Source organism: Epinephelus lanceolatus, chromosome 1, assembly GCF_041903045.1.
Source record: "Epinephelus lanceolatus isolate andai-2023 chromosome 1, ASM4190304v1, whole genome shotgun sequence".
NCBI lineage: Eukaryota > Metazoa > Chordata > Actinopteri > Perciformes > Serranidae > Epinephelus > Epinephelus lanceolatus.
Genome location: NC_135734.1, coordinates 6,256,344 through 6,278,515, shown reverse-complemented (window position 1 = coordinate 6,278,515; position 22,172 = coordinate 6,256,344). Strand labels below are relative to the sequence as shown.

Genomic DNA, 22,172 nt, shown 5'->3' with positions numbered 1-22,172 from the left:
CTCCTCAGTCCTGAATGCACACTGGGTCGTGCAGGAGAATGGATGTGGGAGTGTGTGTGTCAGCGACCATCTGACACCTCCCACAACTGGTCTCCACTCCCCCCTGTACTTTACATGTGAATGTAACAAATGGAGTGCAATTCAGTCAATGGAGTTAATTATCAGGATGGTTTGTGGACGCAGGGTTTCATATGATAATCGAGGATGTTGAAAGCAAATGTTGGTCAAAACTAAACATACAAATATGATGACTTTTACACTTTTAGACATTCAGCAGAGTTTTGTCCATTCACTACAAATTACAAGCAACTAATAAAGTGTAAAGGTCACAGCCTGAGCAGGAATGAAATCCTCCCCCAGATCCTCTTCCGCAGTTTCACTTAACCTTTCTTGTCTACTCTTGCTTCACGTCCTTGATTCCATAAATGATTCTCTGAGACTCTACAGAATGGATCTGATCTTGCTGTTCAGTCACAGGTGGAGATAGGGGCAGAGGAAGAAAAATGGAAATGAATCCTGTCCTGTGGTTGCACTGCATTCTGGTCTGGCGGAAAAACTGGTCTCTCCACCTTTTCATCATGGGTTTCTCTCTGACTCATGACTAAACCAACCACTTGAGCACTGATTCAAAATGATAGCTCTGAAAAGCTTGCCTCGTCCATTATCTAGTTATCCATGTGATAAGTCAAAAATACACAGCCAATGTTGGTTCAGAACTGGTTCAGAAATGTTAAATACATCACTGGTAATTTTTTACAGTGTCACTCAAGTTCTAATATATGTTATTTATGTTATTTTTTATGTTATGTTGCCTTGTGGAAACAAGATATTACTGTAGTTTTTAAACAGTAAAAAAACATCTATTTGTGATACTGATGGCCTGTTAAAACAGGTAGAAATGATGGATGGATGGATGGATGGATAGCATTGATGAAAATTCAACCCCTCAACCTGGTCTCACTCCGAAAGCGTCAAAAAAACGATGCTTGGTCAGTGACTTATGGCGCAAGACACAGACGAAAAAAACTGTCCTTTTACATGGGCATGATATGCAATGGCGACTGGCGGCAGAACAAAAACGAAAGTTAAGGCTCACCAGCTCCAACAACCACCAACTTTCACCCGAGAAGCCGGTGTTCACTTCCTGTAAAATTGTAAAGCCAAACCTAGTTCTTTTGTGCTAAATCCAACCACATGCTTTTGTTGTGTTTGTTGTTGAAGGAAAAAATGTCAATTTGTGGTGACAGTGCGTTTACTTTGAAAGAGACTGTATGCAAACTGTGCATTTCGTGAGAAATCAGAAGTGTATTTTGAAATCAGACAATGTATGTAACAGGCTGAAGTTGCCACGGCATCCCAGAACATCAACAAGCACCACACCCAGGGTACCTTGCACGTCATATATCGACATGGAAAGTCCATGACCAAACATCGATATGTGACGAGGTCAGAGTGAGAATGTGTTGAACCCCAAGGTGAAAGCACTGATTTTAGCCCCTTAACCAGCAAGAGACAATGACAGGCAGCCACAAAATACCATCAGTCTTCACCCAAGCAGCGCTCAAACATTAAATATGACACACCAAAAACACACACACACACACACACACACACACACACACAGAAAGGCATACTCATCTGCTGTAGAGCTGTGTACATAGCTCTGGTCTACTGGCAATGGGAAAGGAGTCTGCCTGTTTTTAGCAGATTTACTTATGTTTAAAAAACCCACATACACATGCTAATTTTGGTGGAAAGGGGGGTATAAGACATACAGCATCGAAGGCAGGGCCAAAAAAGTCATGATGCTAAAAAAGTTTGACATCCTTGTGCAAAGTTAGCAGGATCTTCCGATCTCCTATGCATCACTGGGCCCATACAGCAGGCACACTAGAGACCTCTGCCGGCAGAGAGTCTAACTACTGGTTTAGCCCTCCGCTAACTTGAATGGGGTTGAAATAATATAATCATCACTCTTCTAGACTTTTGAGATGTTATCTATTATATATATTGTTATAAATCAAATCCCAGTAGTGATAGAGATCATTTCGCGGGGGTTATGATAATCAAAAAAATGTATCCACTGATTTACAGACATGTCTTTCACAATGTAAGTCTATAGATAAGTATTTTTGGGCCAAATGGCATCAGATGACCAGTCTCGCTCTGGGCCGACTCTCACTTTAAGATTGGAGAAAAAACGCCCCGGCTGCTTGTATTTCTTTCAACCAATCACAATCCTTCTTCAGCAACGGTGCGCTTGCAAAAATATTGCTGGGGGGAAACAGGTTTTGGTGTAACATGCCCACAAAAATATCGCCTACAGGACGCGAACCATGGCAGAAAAATGGCTACATCCCTGCAAGATCAAACACCGCAAAAGTTAGTAAAGGACGTGTTGAAAACTGCAACCGGAGGTGGTAGGGCGGGACTTCAGTGGGTGGCTCGTTCCGCCCAATGAGAGGCTGATCTATGCAGCGAACTTCCGCCCACTCGGACTATCAGATGACAGACTCGGGAGTTATAGCACAGTTTGGCCACTATGGCGAATTGGCTACAAAGCCCTGTGCTACTCCTGAAGGCTTAGTGATGAAAACTGCCACCACATACATCATCTGCCTCCAGATCATCCAATAGCAGAATTCAATTGCAATAGCTGGATTTTAACCAGTAGGGGGCAGATGCTAGGCTTATTTATAACACAATGTGTAAAATATAAGTACTTTGCTCTAAAATGTCAAGATTTGGAACTGAATCCATCAACAACATGATCAAGTATCCTTATACATTGGTTATCAGCTGAAAAATGGTTGAGGGATTGAGTTGCACTTCAGTTGGCATCAGTTCAGTTCAGGCATCAGTTGGCACAGTTATCAAGATGCTGGCACGGCATTCCTGATCTCAGACAAACATTCAAGGAAACAACCTTTTTTTTCTCATGAGGACAGGATAGTTACCTTGTCTCAAGTTAACAAAGCTCGTTTCTCAAGATCATTATCTTGTGTTCTTAAGAAGAAAAAAATATCTTAGCTTCGCTAGTGTAACAACAGCGTCATTCCAAAGTCAGTCGTAGATGAAAGAGAGAAACTTGAATTGGTGTACGGTTGCATTTTTCTGTTTAATACAGAAAATAGGTGTAAGGGTAGGTCAAAACAGCTTTGTCAGACTAGTGTGACACACTTTACGGCCCCACTGATGTGTTTTGTCACCATAATAACTAAAAACAATGCCAACTTCCTTTCACTAGTCAAATATACCATGGCAAACAGTTCAGTATCCCTTCTATTCATTCTGTTTCTGTGTCTGTACTCCTCCAGTGTTGGTATGTAGAATATGGTCATTTTCAAAGAAATCACAACCTATTTCCAAAGTACTACAAAACTCATTATTTCATCTTCACCCAAACTTCCAGCTTTGGGTATGTTCGTTAATCAAATCTGATGATCTCCACTAAAATGTTGTTCGAAGAAACAGTGTTCATTTCCAAACAAATTAACCAACAATTAAGCTAATCACACATTCAGTCCCCTTGGCACTCTGCTGCTCTGTCTCCCCAGACAGAGTGCTCAGATTACACTCTGCTGCTCCAAGAGTGTGGTGTTCTGAATATCTGAACAGTACATTCCAACAGCGCTCCAAATTTACAAATTGTCCAGTTTCTGCTAGAGTGTGCTCTGGCACTCTGAGTATTTCCTTACACATGCTTCCTTTTTCAGTAATGGTCATACAATGATCATTACTTCTTTTGGGACTTGAGGGACTCCTTACTTTTTATATGACATGTCAGAAAAACACAGGAATGATAATTATAATAGATTTCTCATTGAGTGTTTTTGAATGCTCCTGAATTATAATGTAATTTAATAAAAGCTATAATTTGTCCAAGGACAGAAGGGAACACTGGTTGCCTAGCATTTATAAATCAGCTTGTTAGTTCTTCATACCCAGAGTGTGTCAGATGGACCCAAGGGTGAATGGTGATTGTTCACATGCAATTATGCTGATTGAGTGGCACTCCCTGTTGTCTTCTCTGTCACTCTTTGATACAGTCGGGCTGATAGGAAGCTTGTCCATCACAGCAGATATGATTAGAGTGATTGAGGACTTGTCCACCTACTTTGCCTATCCTGAACACACACTGACCGAGCTGTCTAGCTGACATAAGGGCTCTTAGAAGGATTGGATGGGGAACTCTGACAGGGATCACTTATAAGATGGTCACATCTCATTAATCTGATAAAAAGTAAATAAATTTCATATTATGTTGTTGAATATTTGACATTCAAATCCACATAACTAATATTAGAATCAGTAAGGCACCATTTGTCAGATGAATTCTTTTTCCTCTATGTGCATTCAGGAGTTTGTTGGGTTGCATTTCATCTAGCTTATTGTTTCTCCTTGAAAGTCCATAAAAACTTCTGTGCATGGTACATTTAAGGGAGTGAAGGGCACCCAGCTGTATCACCCACTGTGATTGATTCACCAGTCTCTTCTCCCCCAAGCTCAGGTCACGTGCCACTCTTTGTCCTTTTCCCTGGCAGAGAAGAGGCAAATAGAAGCAACAACAGCTGTTGAATGGAGATGCTGCGTCTGGTTACACTCAGAGAAGCATCTTGCTGTCAGATCAGGAAGACGGACGACAAGTGCTGTATGCTGAGCACACTGGCTCCTTGCTAAACTCCACAGCTTACTTTTACCACTGATGCCCGTCCAAATGTGATGGATGAGACTGTATTATTCTGCTGGGTGCTCTAGTCTCTCTCACTTAAGCTTGTGAAACAATGTGCAAAATGCAGCTCAGAAACCTAGAAAAGAGATGTAGGCTTAAAATACACTGAACAGATATATATGAATGTAACACTCGTTCTTCATGAGTTGAAATAAAAGACCCCAGACTTTTGCTATGCATACAGAGTACTCATTACTCTCACATTTTGGTCACAAATTTGTTAAAATCTGTTGGTGAATACTTTCCTTTTGCCAAAATCAAGACAGCCTTGGTGGAAATCACCATCTGATCTGTTGATGGCAGCTTTTTCTGGGCTTTTAACCATATTTTTCCTTCTTGATCTGAGTGTTGCCTTTGATACCATCTCACATAACACCCATCTAGAGAGATTAGCTTCCTTTGGAATAACTGACTCATCTCTTGCCTGGTTAGATCTTATCTCTCTAGCCACACTTTGTTTGTCCAACTAATTTTCAGATCACAGTCTTTTCCAGCTACTAGTGGTGTTCTTCAGGGCTCTGTCTTGGGCCCCTTTCTATTTATCATTTACCTTCTAACTTTTGGCCATATTTTTAGGAAATTCAGCACTCAATTCCAGTGCTATGCCAATTACATCCAACCCTATCCACCCACCAAGCCTAGGGGAGAGTGGGGCACAACTTTATGTGGGGTAAATTGTAAAATGGACTTTTTGTGTGGTTACACAGGGTTGATACTTTTGTGCCTCTGGCCATTTGACCACAATACCACCAAACAGTGACCAGCAAAATTCCACTGAGATTTAATGTGTTTCAGAGGAGTTCAGTGACAAAGAGTGTTTTCGGCCAACATAAGGAAATTTCTTTGTTATACTAACTGTCTTGTTGCCTAAAACAGCACCATTTTGATTCATGTAACCAATTCTCAAACTTATGTTCAGTTTGAAGGAATGTCCTTGATTAAATGAGATATACTTTGTATTTTTACCTTGTAAGGTATCTTATTGACACACAGTTTCTCAGTCTTGTCAATATCCATTCATTCAATACTCATATTTTGACATGTGGATCTAGGTTACCCAATCTAAGTATAAGTTCTAGGAAAAACAACAACTGTTCATTTGTGGTAGAGATGTGCATGTTGTTAGATTAAAACAGAAAAATAATTAATCTTAGACAGTTTTAATGACATTTAGCCAAAACTAAAATGTGTAAAGTTGTGCCCCACTCTCCCCTACTTCCACTCTCCTGCCCACATCCCTTTCTGACTGTTTATTGGCTATTAAGTCTCTGTTCTCGTACAACCTCCTCAAACAAACAGTGACAAAGCTGAGGATCTCCTTGTAGGTACTAAATCTACCTTGGCTAAACCACATAGATTTCTCTGACAAGTGACAGCTCCAAAGCCCTTTCTTTCCCTCACCTGCTGCTTACATTGAACAGATTCACTATTCTTGTTCGCACCTTGGTTATATCTTGCATTGATTATTACAATTCTGTCTACTTTGGTCCTCCTCTTTAGTGTATTCACTTGGTCCAGAATTCACTCACATCATTACTAGAACCCCCTCCATAGATCATATCCCTCCTGTTCTCCAGCACCTTCACTGGATTCCTCTTAAAAATTGCATCAATTTCAAGATTCTGCCTCTCACCTGTAAGGCTCTTCATAACCATGCCCCTCTATCTTTCTAAACTCTTGCATATCTACACACCCTCCCCTACTCTTAGATCCTCCTCTGCAATCCAACTCACATCAACATCTGCCCGCTTGACTACTATGGGTCCTAGAGCCTTCAGCTGTTCTGCACCCACCTTTGGAAATCTCTCCTCCACGCCATTCACAATATTGATTCCTTTTCCACCCTCGAATTCCATCTGAAAACACACTCATCTTCCATGCAGAAGGTCCAGGGCTCGGATCCTGCTGGAGTTGACGTCAGCAAAGGCATACGGTCGCAAGAGGTTCCCACCACCGAATCAAACGGGATCAGATTAATCTGAGCCAAGTCCTCAACGAAGGCGCGTCTCAAGCCTGTCGTAGACTGGAGGTTCCAGACGTAAAAGTCGATTCATAGTACTGATTTGTTTGAACTCATTATCTATGGATACATTGCTGCTTGTTTTTAACCTTTGTATAAGGTGACCTTGAGTGCTATGAAAGGCACCTATAGATAAGATGCTGGGGTGCCCCATAGCTCACTTGGTAGAACAGGCGTTCCATATATGAAGCTACGTCCTTGCTGCAGCTCTTTGCTGTTTGTCAACCCCTGTCTCTCCCCCCATTTCATGCTAAAAAACTAAATAAAGGCAAAAGCCAATCATCTATAATTGCATTATTATCAAAATAATCCACGCACCTGACAGTGTGGCATAGCAAGATGCTGATAAAACAGCATCATTTTTACACGTGCTGTAGGCTGGACACAATCATTTTTTTTAAACTGGTGAAAAGATGAGATTGAGAACAAGTGTTTATATTTTTGTTCAGTTTAGTTCTGCCATGAGAGAATTGTTACAGGCTGGGTACAGATGCTGAGTAGAGACAGCTTGTGGGATTTTTGCTAACAGCATGGCCCAGTTGATTTTCTTTGTATGTACAGTTACAGAGTATATCATGTGTTCTAATGTTTTTCTGTTTGTTAGTTTATTCATCATTCTGGACAAAAAATGTTCAATTAATAAGGACAATTTCCCATATCTAATTACCATTGTTAAGTTCTTTTAGAAAGGTGGCATGGTGGTGGGAACTCCACTGATTTTACACAATGTCAGTGTACAGTGAAAACAGTTGTATAATGGGGCGTCGGTAGTGGATAGTGCCGGCGCTCCATGTACAGAGGCAATGCCTCACTGCAGCAGTCGCAGGTTCGATTCCAGTTTGCAACCCTTTGCTGTATGTCATCCCCCCGCTCACTCTCCCTCTCTCCCCATTCCACACACTGTCCTGTCAATTAAAGGCAAAAAGGCCAAAAAATAATCTAAAAAAAAAAACCAGTTGTATAATGTTCTACGTGTTTCTGGAGTGGCTTTGTCACGTGTGAAAAACGCTCAGACTACAAAGTCTGCATTACAAACTGAAAGCTCAGGGTTTGAAATACTTACTAAATATTTACCATATCAAAATTCCATATTTTTTCAGACTCAAATTTTCTGACCTCACAGTAGATTTCAGACCATATTTGACATCTGAGTACAAATAGCTAGATGTTTTAAGAGTGCTCGAGGAATGAGACCAAAAACCTGGAAATGAGTTAGCATTTTTGCACTTCTAGCTCCCTCGTCTCAAAGTCAGTGCATCTTTTAAATGAATTTGGAGGATGCTAACAAGTGGCTAAATGAGACTACAGAATGTCATTACGCCGAACACAGCTTTACAGCCTCTTTGTAGTAGCAACGTTATGTTGTTACATGGGATCGCAGTGTAGTTTGTTTATAGCCTATTTTAAGCTTTTTACTTCTGGCAATTTCATTTAGGTTTCAAAAATCATAACGTGGTTTTCATTTGTGAAGATTATCTTGCTGACCAAGAAGTGTAAGTATCATAAATGTTTGTCTGCCACAGAGCTTCTTTTCAGCAATAATCCAAAATCCAATGGAAAAATCCCATAAGCTTTTTGTCAAGGGAACCAGGGCAACGCTAATTTCCGTGTTGGCCTACAAAAAAATGTCATCCCTGGAGCACTTTATGCAAATAAATTGTTTTAAATCCACCTATTAACATGTATCTTACATTCTGACTATGTATGCTGATGTTGCCAAAGAATTGTCAGACGACTGTAGCTATGTACTGTAGCTCATACAAATCAATTAATAAATAGCATTATGTCAGTGTTGCCCCCATATTTTTCAGTCTCTTTTATATATGAGATGAAAAATTTTTAATAATTAATTTTCAACGGCGTCTGTGCAGGCGTGTTTATTCACAGTGCCCATGGTAACAATGATGGACACACCTCTAAAGGTTTCCTTATGCAGTAAAGAGAGGCCGTTCACTTTTCTGATAACTACATCACTGCGTAACTCATAAATTCTCAGCTTAATATTTAATTATTTGTGGTGCTAATATTTATATGCAATTAAGGATATTGCAGCATTTTCTTCCAAACTAATGTGGTAGCAGATGTCTGGATTTAGTACAGTAATACGGTACCTGGGCAGAGCTGTTATGCAGGCTGTGACAAACAGGCATAGATGCAGCTCTGCATGGGAGTTTGCATTTAGCTGTACACAGCAGTTCCTGCCTTGCCTTCAACGACATCAAGCTCACCCTGACACTCACTCACACAGTGGCAAACATTTTAGCTGCTCTACCTGCCTGCCTGCCTGCTCCAAACGCCATGAAAAACACTCAGCTTGTGTGATCAATTTATTTTTAGAAAATTCTGAATTTCATGTTCTGGAAAACAGAATAGGGGCAAGTCTGAAAACACATATTCTGCATACTCTTTTTTAGTGAATTACTAACATCAAAATCCATACTTTTCCATACTGCGTGGGAACCAAACTGTATAGAAAGATGAACGTCTCCACTTCGTCCCACTGTACAATAACGTCTCTGTGGTATCAAAGGCCCACCCATTCACCCACCCAACAAATTGCTAGCAGCGCCACTGATCGTTGAGTACACCGATTGGCACGCACAGCTGTCATCAGGACATAAAACCCCCTTTTTATGGCAACAAGTTCAAACCAAACTTGTCAGGCGAATTAACACTTGAACATACATCAGTGTGATAAGAACTTCCTAAAATGATACAAACCATCTTTGGGACAAATTTGTTCGATGTTTATGACCGACACTCGACCAGCCATCAGCGAGTGATTGAGAGGTCTTGGCCTCACCTTTGGGGAGCTGTCATGTCGTCCATCTTTATATACAGCCTATAGTAGGAAACCTGTAAACATTTAACTGGCAGGGGGAGTCTAATAGATGCTACTGGTTGCACTGTGGAAAATGTAGGATACAGCCTTTTGGTCCTTGACTCATAATAGGAATAAATGTCAGGATATCTTGGCCCGCTGCTTCAATTCTGACCAGGTGCCTGTATAAACAGGGAGAACGATTACAGCAAGCAAGAACCTGTTTCACCACTCAAATGGGCACCTGACTATTAAAACAGACTTTAAAAACTGTGATCATTTACAAGATGAGCCACTGTATTTGGCTAATGACATTTACTTTCTCTGTCATGAGCAATCACTATTGTTTCCAGCAGAAAATGTATTGCTATACCACTGTAATACAATGTACTCTAATTTGCCCTTGAGAATCATGACACAAATGCGTGCAAAAGTAATAACGTTTAATTCAAATAAAACCATGCAACAGGTCACCATCACCCTGATTAGATTCAACCTGTTATAAAATAAACATCCAAAGCCGTACATTGCATTCAGTGGGCATTCACTGTATGAGAGAAGAGACGGCTCCATGGAGTATACACAGGTCAGCCCAGAGACTAAAGAAACCAAAACAAGAACCCAAAAACAGCAACAAAAAAATCACAGCTCCTCCTGCTCAGTACAGTGGTGACCCTGAAAAGGTGCCAAGCACACAAACTATGCTCTCTGAATAAAGAAAGCACAGGGACCTGTAGCCCCCCTCCCTATCCCCCTCCCACTGGCTGCTAATAATCAATCACCATCACAAAGCGCTATGAACCATATGGCACACAGAAGACAAGTCTGAGAACATGAGTGATGAGCCAGCAGTGCCCTGTTGATACATATGTTACTGAATGTCTAGTAGCAGTTTATTCCCATGTACCGGGCATGCATTCATAAGGAAGGCCCGTGAAATTCACATCGTCGGGATTGCGGAAGCTGGGGAATTTGAGATTAACCTGGGAGGCCAAGCAAAGCATTGTGTTGGGAACATTGTTTCTCTATGAGGGGAATCTATTTCAGCATACTGCAAGATGCTGGTTTGTCATTTCAAAAACAATCCAGATCTAGATGTTAAAACATTTTGGTTGGAGTACAGAGCAATATATGTTTGGCCGAGCAGTGGGTTAATTCAAATCCCTTCCCACAATACCTATATAACATGGACTAACTGTCGCCACTTGTGAAGAATCCAGCGGGCACACACATAATTGGTACACTCAATCAGGTCATTTGTTATTTTACAATCTGGATGTAGAACACAAAGATAATAAAAAATAACATAGGTAAGATGTACAGTAATTTTTTTTTTTGTAATGTCTGGTCTGCACCGTGACCTTTGATGGATGACTGGGCACTGGGTGCACATCCCTCTCTCTGTCCAATGGGAGGCTCCTGAGGGAGGAAGTGGGAGTCGAGAGTCTTCAATAACATCATGGTTGTGTAGTTTGAAAGTGGTACAGTCAGTGTTAGGTGTTTAGGATGCTATGCGTGTGTGTGTGTGTGTGTGTGTGTGTCTGTCTGTCTGTGTGTGTGTCTGTGTGTGTCCGTGTGTGTGGCGAGCAGCAGGTGCCTTAGTACATCTGGCCTTCAGGCGGCTGGGAAAGCTTGTTGTTTTCTTTCAGCGTCATGTGCTGTCTGAGCTCCTGCAGCACCATCCGGATGGTGAAGGAGTTTTTCCACCTGGACAGCGATGACAATGACTTTGCGTCCACCTGAGGGGAGAGGGGCACATCATTTTATTATGGCCTAAATAAGAAACCTATTGAGCAGCACAGCATTAAGGTTAAAGGTATACTATGTGGGATTTCCCTCAAAAAACAATGTATAGACTCATACAATAGAAATCCTTCTCAGTCGGCAGTTATGACCCACGCTCAGTGTGTGTTGGTGAATTTATCTGCAGGGACTCTGCCCTCTGCCTGTATGTTCTTATTTTCTTCTTACTATATTCAGGATGTTTTTGGGCACAGCAGGCAGGTGGCAGCGACCAGGCGCCGGCCTGTATGCAGCATGCAACCAAGAGGAAGCTACGAAAATTACAAACACAGCACCGAAAAAATGCGTGTATATAATGCGTGTATATGCAGCGCAGCGAAACGGCAAGCAGACAAAGCTGGGGTCGACTTTCGCTTTTGCTGGAAACACTGTTTACAAACAGTAACTGACAATTCCTGCATAGTTCCTCTTTATATCCAATGCTAGGCTAAAGCAGCGTGTTGGCATAAAGAGAACAATTAAAAATATTTTAAATCAAATTGGGGATGTCATCGGTTGACTGTGTATTGGTTAACCGCTGAGAACATTTTTGAGCGGTTACACATAGCGGTCTATAGGCTAATTTTACAATTCTTCAGTTTACTGCACTGTGCACCACCCGGGTCTGGTGGGAGGTAGCTAGTGTTAGTGGTGCTGCTCAACCAGCCATTACCACTAGTAATACCTTCCCAACCCAGGAGTGTTGCTGTGGAAGCACTGTCATGGCAGGATGGGATAATGGGTAGCTAGGGTGTGATGTTTTGACGACATGTTATATGTGCAACCCATCGCGGGAGATTTAAAAAGTTGCTGATAGTGGTTAGCAGCTAACTCAAAGAAGAACAGCAGGTGAAAATGTCCACAAATTGGGAAAACGATGAGTTCCAGGAGCTCCTTACCCTCTGGGCAAAAAACAAAATCATCCGCCATTTCACAGAGACGTTAAATGATTGTTATTGCCATGTTAATGCCATTGTTATTGTTTAAAAAGCCCTGCCAACGCATACGTCACACGTCACACGAGAGGCTGATGCTGTTGTGTTACATGTCACGCTGCTTTTGATTCCATGATGCTGGCACGCTCTCTCGAATCACACACTGGAGCAGCATGATGCTGCAGTCATTTGGTTCTGTGTACAAATGCAAAGGAGGCATAAAGAAGGGACTTCGTAGCAGCTCTTTAGTGTGATCTCTGTGTACAGAGGGCTTATAACTCTGAAACAACTTACTAATAAAAGCTACCACTAAGACAAACATAAATCAAGTCTTAAATACAACTAGCAACAGTGGCTCCTACTGGGAGCCCAGTAGCGTTTAGTTAATTGTATGTATGATGCACTGGTCTAAATTAGTCCACATAATACCAATAAACACGTCAAATTAATGATTACACGTAGAATGTTGATCAAAGAATGGATGTGTGTTGAAATTTGGGTACTCACCACACCATTTGAAACGTGAACGCAGTTCATGTTGATCTTGTTTAAAAAGCGGACTTGAGGGGGAGTCTCTGGGTATCTGGATCCGCATTCTATTTTCAGACAATATATCCTGCCTTCATAGACAGTCTGCCATTAAAGAAAAGATGACAGGTTAGCTCAGAGAGTTAGAATCAAGGAACTGTGATGTTACGTGATGTAGATTTAGTAGTTGCCATTAATTAACCACATTTGTTGACTGAGCTTGACAGTTTCATTGTTGGCCTTAAAACGACAGTTGACAAAACACTTACTCTTATGATCCACTTTGATGCTTGTTCTAAAGCTTTTGACCAAATCACAGAAATCCTGAACATCTACAGTTTCATTACAACTAAGTTGACTGTGTTGACAAGAATCTTGTGATTTATGTATTACATGTTTAATGTTGACAAAGGACAAGGAGTCAGTAGGCCTAACGTTGCATGATAATAATGACCAACTTTTAATGGACTGAGTGGTTAGATGAGAATATGCACAAACAAGTACCAAAACAGAGTGAAGTCTCAGCTCTGATTGCAGCTGTTCACAGCTGCTTAATGCCGTTTGTGAATTCTGTGTCTGTTCACAACATCAGTAATCCACCTGCTGGAATGGTGGGCACTCAGTTGGTGGTAAACACTGAGGAAACACTGACAACAGCAGCAGCTGTGTGAACATTAAGGCTGATTTTACTTTTCAGTGTCCCTTGAAATGACTAGAAATGCTATAGTCACCTTAGGGTAGAGATGGGTCAATATAAAAATTTCATGTAATGATTATTATTGCAATTGACAATATTATCCCAATAATGATCAAAATGTGCCTAAAACTCTTGGCTAAATGGCACTAAAACATAATGGAATCACTTTACCTTACACTTTGTTTAGAAAGAAATATTTTATTGCATCACAGATAGGACACACATCTTATTTTAGTGAGCAACTTTTTCTAGTGAATAACAAACAAAAAATACAGGCTTTTCAACTGTATGCAATGGCATTGTATCTTTCAATATGGAATAAGCCAATGCTTGATGAAGATCTTTTGGGTTTTTTGAGGTGAGTATGTATTAAGAACGCACTGATTTATCAGTTGAACATTGGTATCGGCCGATACTCACCTTGTTTACTGCCATCAGCCTATCAGCAAGTGAGATGACATTCACTCATGGCAGTAATTTTGCACAGGCTAAAAAGCAGGGCTGGAGACTAACGGCCACAAACTTAAATTAATGAGCAGAAGAATACAATGACTGTTTGGCAAACAGGCTCTGTGATCTTACTGTTGTGAGACAAGATGGCTGGTAGCAGCCGGCGTCCCTGGGACAACTGAAACATGTTTGGGACGAAGAGAGATCTTGCCCAGGATGCCTTTAGTACAAAAGCATGCAGTAAAACTCACTATTATTGCATCAGAGGACATAAAATCATTGATATTGGCCCCGAAATGTAATATTGGTACATCCCTAGTGTGTATACAGCCTCTTTTTCCAGAGTCTCTTTTATTGTTGGTGACCCAGCAGTGTCTTAGGGTGCTGCCAGACACAATAATCCCGATATAAAAATTCAACAGAGTCACATTACAGTGAGCATTTGTGTTAAGACCCATGATAAAATCATATATTGTCCCACTCCCATCCCTACCTTGTGAACTCACACTTTAACTTACTGCCATTGCAGCCTAACCACCAACATCTTTGTACGTTGTCAAATTTGTTCCACCACCACAGTGGTAAAGGAACAAGGTTGCTACATTCAATACTGCAAAAACACAAGTGCATGCATGCACTTCTCTCTACTTCTAAAACCACACAAGGAAATAGTACATCATCTTAACGTTCTGGAGGGTAGGCTGAACCATGCGAATGCCACCAAAGGGAACACAACCACCCACAATGTTGGCTCTCAGGAAAACACGTATCTTCCAGTTTCTAGCGCACTGCAAAAGAATTTGCACAAACTCAAACACATCCAGCTCCTCAGAGTACAGTCACTATGTAACCATCTTTCTGGCTGCAGTGCGGACAGACCCTAGTTAGTATGCTCTGGTGTTGTGCAAAAAATTATACAACTTAACGGGCCCAACTAACTGACACACAAAACCATCCCATTAATTTGTTCTTCTACCACATACTACTGGTTGATTTACATAAGAATGTGAGAATATGATCGCTGACATGCCTGTGTCAGAGTTCAGAACATTTCTGCTTTGCATTTATGATCAAATTACAGGATGAAAGAGTTTTCTGGTTCGGCAACAGTTTCATTTTAATACCTTGCATCCCTCATATGCTCAATTTCTACACAGCTGAGATATGTGCACTGCACCATACTAAAGGCAACAACACTATAGAAGGGGATGACTACTTTGAGTCTCCTGATGCTCCTCATCCAACATAGCTTGATGTTTTGAAAGTTAAAATTAGGCATGAATGACAGTTGCATATTTTGCCGACATGCTGACAAAGAGCAAGTTTTCTTGCCTGATATTTACTTGTTTCTAATTCACTTTATCGCAGCTCATCCTCAACAAGAAGTGTTACCAAAGCATCTACCATACTACTGCTGTTGGATCACTAGCTGATAGAGATGTAGCGTCATACCTGAAACCTTGTGTACCACATGTACGCCATTTAACAGCGTTCCCCTGCCCTGGCAACTATGCATGTGTACAAGTGCAGCACACCACTTGCCTAACGCTTTGGGTATCTGTACTGAACTGTCACAGAACGGAGGGTCACAGTTCAGTGCATGCAGCTGCTTGTGGAATACACCATATATAGACTGATGCGGAACTAGATTTCACATGCAGGAGTTGCACCTGGAAACCTTTAGCAGTACACTATTAGCAACAGGAGCTGTGGTTAGCACAACAAGCTGATTAACGTGTAAGTCAGTCACACTATGGTGTGACCTGTTGCCTTTTGGGAGAGTGTATGTTCAGTGTTAGTCCAGTGTAATACAGAAGTGTTTGAACTGTTTCATTTTTTCATACTGAAAACAGTTGATCCAAGTTGCCAGTGAGCAAAATCTTAACTCAATCTTGAGCAGGAGGACTGTGTCTGTCTCTGACACTTGCACTACTGTCTGTTCAAAATAAATCAAAGGAAACATACTTATGCAACTGTTTTTTCTTCTGCTGCATATCAGTGTATAAAATCAAACCGTGACTTATGTGTACCGTTACAGCACCCACACAACCAAATGAAAGGCAGCCAGTGTTTACTATATTTCTCTTCTTATGAGACAACTGGTTGATCCAAGTCAGCACAAGCATCATTTACCCCTCATGGACTGGTTTAAAATGTAGTGAAAACTACTCATGAGAGACAAACTAACACTGCATCAGTGAGCATTTGTGCCACTCAAAATATTTTCTTTGTTTAACTTTGAACAATCCTGAACTCCTGAACTGCTAATAGTTAGGTGGTCATTTTTTGTCTTACAAGGACATTTGTTCAAATCAGATTTTCCAATCCAATAACCAACTGAACAGGAGAGCAGTATGATCTGTTAAGGCCAAAACACACTGGCGGCGTCATATGACGCGAGTCAAGTGCCGCCTCCAACACACACAAAAAGCGTCGCGCTGCGGGGCGTCAACCAGATTTCTATTGCACACTCCAGTTCGCTAGGCTGGGAAGTACAAAATAGCGCTTTTTCAAGGGCGGCGACGCTGGAAAAATAGGACAATAGCATAAAGTGCCGCGGCGCGGCTGGTCGACGCGCGTCGAGCCGCCGCCGGTGTGGGTTTGTAAATAGAAAATAATGGGGGTGGCTGTTTTGACGCGCGTCGTACGCCGCCGGTGTGTTTTGGCCATTAGTGTTGTGGACCCTGGGGGCAGCTCACCTTGGCAGGGCCGATGATCGTGCCATTCCAGTGAGTTAGCGTCATGTCGTCATCATTTGCAAGGCCCCAGCTCACTGTACCGTCACCCACTCCCTTCTGACCTTCCTCCAATTCCTCCAGCAGCCGAAAGTTGCGGGGAACTATGACGTGTCCTTCTCACACACACACACACACACACAGAGAAAAGGGGATCATTAAATGAAAATTCTGCCATATCATACTCAATAATCCTTCTTAACAGAAGTTGCTGACTAAGAGCTAGACTGACCTAAAAAAAAGGTGTGTGTTAAATAAAACAACAACCAAAAAAAAAACCCAATTAGGATTCTTATAATTGATAGTATAGAATTATTCTTATATTTTCAAAGTAGCTATATCTGTCAGTGAATCCTACCATAACACAGTATTATCTATCAACCTCCTAACATGTTAAAATGACTCAGCTGGGCATGCTTTTTTACATCACATTGTTTCACATCAGAGTGCAAAATCCACTGCCAATCTCAATAAGACTGCTTTTGCCATGCTTGTTTTTTTTTTTGTTTGTTTGTTTTTCCCCTTTCCCTGCACAAACAAACAAACACAAGTGGACAATAAGGAAAGGTTAATTGGTGATACTTGTATGTCACCTAGAAAATGTCCTTGCAAACAAGCAAAACAGAAACACAAAACAACAACATCATAAAAAGAAAATACACCAAAAAGCAGACCCACAGGTCACAACAAACTTCATTCACACCCCTATCGGCCCCATCCACCCCTCCCCACCCTGTCTCAGACTGCAGTTAAAGTTTGTTTTCCTTTATATTTCCTGTAAGGTATGAGATTAAAGGTTGCCAGATTTCTTCAAATTCATTTAGTTTATCTTTAATAATAAATTGGATTTTTTCTAGATGGAGCGTATCAGTCAGTTCTGTGAGCCATAACTTCAATGTTGGGGCAGCTTCCTTTTTCCAATACAACAAGAGCAGTTTCTTAGCTATAATGAGTCCATATGACAAAAGTCTTTGTTGTGCCCGTTTCAACCTTTTAATCTCTGTCGATATGCCCAAAATTATTAAGACTGGATCTGGGTCTATCTGAACATTTCATATCTTTGAGAAAAAAAATAAAAAATACAGATCTCAATCCAGTAAGTTTGTATTTCATGACAGAGAGCAAAACTGTGCAGTAAGTTATCTTCTTCTGACTCACATTTCTCACACACTGGAGAAACCTCCGGAAATATTTTATGCAACTTTTTCTTAGAATAATAAAATCTATGTATAATTTTAAACTGTATTAAACAGTGGCGTGCATTTATCGAGCAAGTATGAATGTAGGCCAGACTCTCATTCCATATGTTGTCTTCTATTTGGACACCTAGCTCTTTTTCCCACTCTGCTTTCACAGCGATTGTAGATGGGCAACTCATATCTTGTAATGTATTGTAAATAAATGATATTGTTGATTGAACCCCAGTAGACCCTTTCAAACATTCATCCAATTTATCTGGTTTGGCATTTATGAACTGGGGAAGATGTACTTTCACATAATCTCTAATCTGAAAGAATCTGAATTGTTGATTTTGCAGCAGGTGATATTTCTGTTGAAGTTGAGAGAAGGATGCAAAAGTGCCGTTTAAGTCTCCAATATTACGTATCCCCAGCTCTTTCCAGATGCTGAAGGACCTGTCTAAATTAGATGGACTGAAAGAGGGATTTGCTGATATCGGCAACCCAAAGGACATTTTTCATTTAAAGTATTTTGATATCTGTTTTTTATCAAGAAGAACTGGAGATAGAATAACTGCACCGATAGAGTATGGCAGACAGTCCTCTTGCTCCATCTCCAGTCGGTCTGAAAGCAGAGCAGTATCATCTAACCAAGATGCAATAAGACAGATAGTTGAAGCCCAGTAATAATACATAAAATTAGGCAGAGCAAGTCCTCCATGGAGCTTATGCTTGCAGAGATGTTCTTTCTTAATTCTATGGGATTTATAGTTCCATATGAAGGGAAGAATTATTGAATCTAGCCTCTTAAAGAAAGATTTGGTTAAAAAAATGGTATGTTTTGGAGGAGATAAAGTAGTTGTGGAAGAAAAACCATCTTAATTGTATTTATCCTCCCTACTAATGAAATTGTGTCCTTCAAAACTGAATATTGTCCTAAGTTTATCTAGTAATGGAGGAAAGTTCACCTTAAATAATGAATCATACTCTTTAGTAATCACAGTTCCCAAGTAAGTGAATTTTTCTGTTATTATTTTAAATGGAAGTGATTCGAGCCAACCATAATCCTCCATTTGTATAGGCATCAGCAGACTTTTACACCAATTAACTCTATATCCAGAAAAGTTATCAAATGAATTAATAATATAGAAGGTATTGTAGTTTTCGGTTGAGATATATATAACAAAATATCATCCGCGAACAGTGATATCTTGTTTACAGTATGTTCCGCGTCATAACCATGTATATCTGGATGGCATCGAATGGTCTCTGCAAGTGGCTCCATCACTAAAGCAAATAATAAAAGGCTAAGTGTGCACCCCTGTCTAGTTCCTCTACATAATTTAAACTGAGCAGATAATGTCTGATTTAACAGTATCCTTGCAGTGGGATTACTATACCAGCTGGGCATGTTTTAAACAACTTTTTTTAAGTTTAACTGAACTGTTTACAATAGTGTTCTAAGTCTAGATGTGATATCTGTGTAACTGCACTGTTGAAAACTAGCCTACGACTCTTCTTATGAGCTGCCCTAGGTTTCTGACTAATTACACCCTTAGGCATAACCCATGGAAGATCTTCCGTCTTGTAAAGATGTTTTTCGACGTACCTGTTCTTCAAGATTTTTATGCAAGTGCAAAGAAATAGTCTTAATACGTTTCATTATTGAACATCCTAAAATAATTGGGTTTACTGCCGGCAAATAAACGTGATCAATGAATGCAACTGCAAAAGCTAACATCAGAAGGTTAAGGAATGAGTTTTTTATAGATGTTTGTGAGACAAGGCTCACTTTATTCAAATGCAGCATAATTCATGTTGTGACTGCGCGCACATGTGAACAGAAAGTACTATTCTTTGACAGCTATGTAATGCAGGTGTTGACTGTCAACTTCACAGGCCACTGTGAGGTAACCTCTGGATAGCTGTAACACTTGGATGGCCAAACACACAAGTTGTGACATCCTCAGGAACTTTGAAGGGATAGTTTGAATTTTTTGAAGTGTGGTAGTATGGGATACATATCCATAGTCAGTGTATGACATAACAGTAGATGTCAGTCAGCACAGCCCAAGGTTTCAGAGGCAGGCAGAAGTCTGACACAAGAGCTAAACAATGTACTGCTGTGAATGGGGGTCTTGGGGGTCCAAGAAAATTAGTTTTAGCTGTCTAAAAAAAAAGTCCCACCAAAAAAAAAAAAAAAAAAAAAAAAAAATCAATATCTGTTTCAGTGTACGGTATATCAAGAGTATTTTACGTTACATTTCTGTCAGAAAGCTCATTCTGACAGGAAAGCCACTAGCAGCTTCAGTTCTCCATCTATCATCATTTTAGCTCAACACAAGAGCTCCCTCAGGGAATGGGTCAAATGCAGAGAATTTCACACACTCAGGTGTGTGACAATCAGTGGGACTTTAACTTTAAACTAACCCTTTTAAATGGCAAACACAAACAAAATAGCTGTTCAAGGCAGGGGTAGACTTGCACCTCCTGTGTTTGGAAATCACTGTCTGAAAGCAAGGTAAAGCAGTTAAAATATTCTAAATATAGCATACACTTAAACTGATTTTGATTTTTTTAGGTGGCTAAAATACATTTTGTTGCAGACCCCTCCACACCAGTAGATAGCTGAGCTTGCATGTCAGACTCCAGCCTGTTTTTCCTAACTGGGGGTGTGCTGACTGACACCTACTCTATGTAATACACCAACTATTAAGTCCCCGTAAAACCCACTTCAAAAAATATGAACTATCCCTTTAAACTGACAACAAACATGTAATATTCCGTATTCCTTAATTGGGTTTACAGTTGTAGATTTCAAATTGGTCCAGGTGTGTAAATGTATAATGAGCCTTCATTTACGGCACAGGGATATCTCAAACAGACATAGTTTTAAATAGTTTGCCCAACCGAGCATTGGGCGAAGTTATTTGCTTTGGAGTAGCCACGAAGCAGAAACGACATTTCGCTACGTTGCTAGCGTTAGCAATTTAAGGAATTGCCAGCTTAATTATTAAATGCTAAAATAACGTTATACCGCTAAGGAAAGCTATTCGCGTTGAAGCAAGAATACGTCTACAGATTGTCAAACACTGCGTTTAGCAAAATGCCTCGGGTTCAGCTCAGTGACTAACGTTAGCTACTTTTAAGAATTTCTTCCGGAATGACTCCTCAGTCACTGAACAGGGCTGTACTGCCAGCTAACACTATCTCAGCAAACAACTTATCTACCCATCAAGCTGGTTATGGGCGTCACCGCCCTACGAAGAGAATAGCCCAGTGATACGCGTATATATTGATAAACGTTTTTTGAAGTGTGCCTTCACTCCGCCTGTAGCATTTTCCCCGACCGGCTAGCTTCATAATGGTAAATCAAGGTTGTTTCAGATGGCCGAGTGTTGCTCAAAGACTACGGGCCAGCTTCGCTAGCCCATGAGCTAACTTAGCTAGCGGCGTTAGTGATAGCAGTTCCTTTAAGAGTCCTCTCAAAGTCAAAACTCAGTTGCAGCTGGACTCTTGGGAATAACATATATATTGCGTAGCTAATACGATATGCTGTAAATTGTATTTCTTTTGTAAAATAGATTAAAAGATACTGTATGAACTGTCAGTGAAGTCGGCTTACCTGATGCGGCGCAGGCCGCCATCTTTGTCACTGCTTTACGGAAGCGCGGAGCTGCGCACGCCCAATGATAACTGGCGCGTGTCCGCCGGAAGAAAATAAGTAACAATCCTTTATTCAGTACTTAATATTCTCGTTTGACTTGCTTCATGACGTTGGTATACTTCTGCTTATAACACTAGCGTTTGTTTCATATGCACTGTCCCTCCTCTTATCCTTATCTGGAAAAGGGGAAAAAAAATACCACGTGTTGAAATGTATAGTGTAAAGAGATGGCCTTATGATCGGGGATCCAAAATAGCTGTACAGTCTTGGCAAAATCGTGCTATTTGCTGGTCACTGAAAAGAAAATGAGCAGGGTTAACTCTATAAAGCGCAGATATAGGTGGGCGAGTAAAGTGGGACACTTTCTGATGATTTACCTTCTGTGTCTTTTTTAAATCATGATTCAAATGGCTTAGCCCTTTATGTGAAACTGTTATAAAAAGCTTAATTATACTATTCAAAAAAGAGAAAAGAAAAACATTACAGACAGGGTGGATGATTCTATCTCAAACACAAGTTCGTTGACTCCAAACCTATTTTTTCCAGGCATTGTTATTATGTAAGTGTAGACCGAATGAATTAAATACACAATGTGTTTTTCTTTATCTTAAATTTATTTGATTTTGA

General features: G+C 40.6%; 1 protein-coding gene across 1 annotated transcript; it reads right to left on the bottom strand.

Annotated features, from left to right (window-relative positions):
- Positions 1-9,999: 9,999 nt before the first annotated feature.
- ube2v1 (ubiquitin-conjugating enzyme E2 variant 1) lies at positions 10,000-21,647 on the bottom strand. The gene is made up of 4 exons (XM_033627195.2): positions 21,504-21,647; positions 16,665-16,816; positions 12,798-12,923; positions 10,000-11,312 (listed from the first exon to the last, which is right to left on the bottom strand). The coding sequence occupies exons 1-4, from the start codon at positions 21,523-21,525 to the stop codon at positions 11,172-11,174; spliced, it is 441 nt and encodes a 146-aa protein (XP_033483086.2). The 5' UTR covers positions 21,526-21,647; the 3' UTR covers positions 10,000-11,171.
- Between the last annotated feature and the right edge of the window lie 525 nt (positions 21,648-22,172).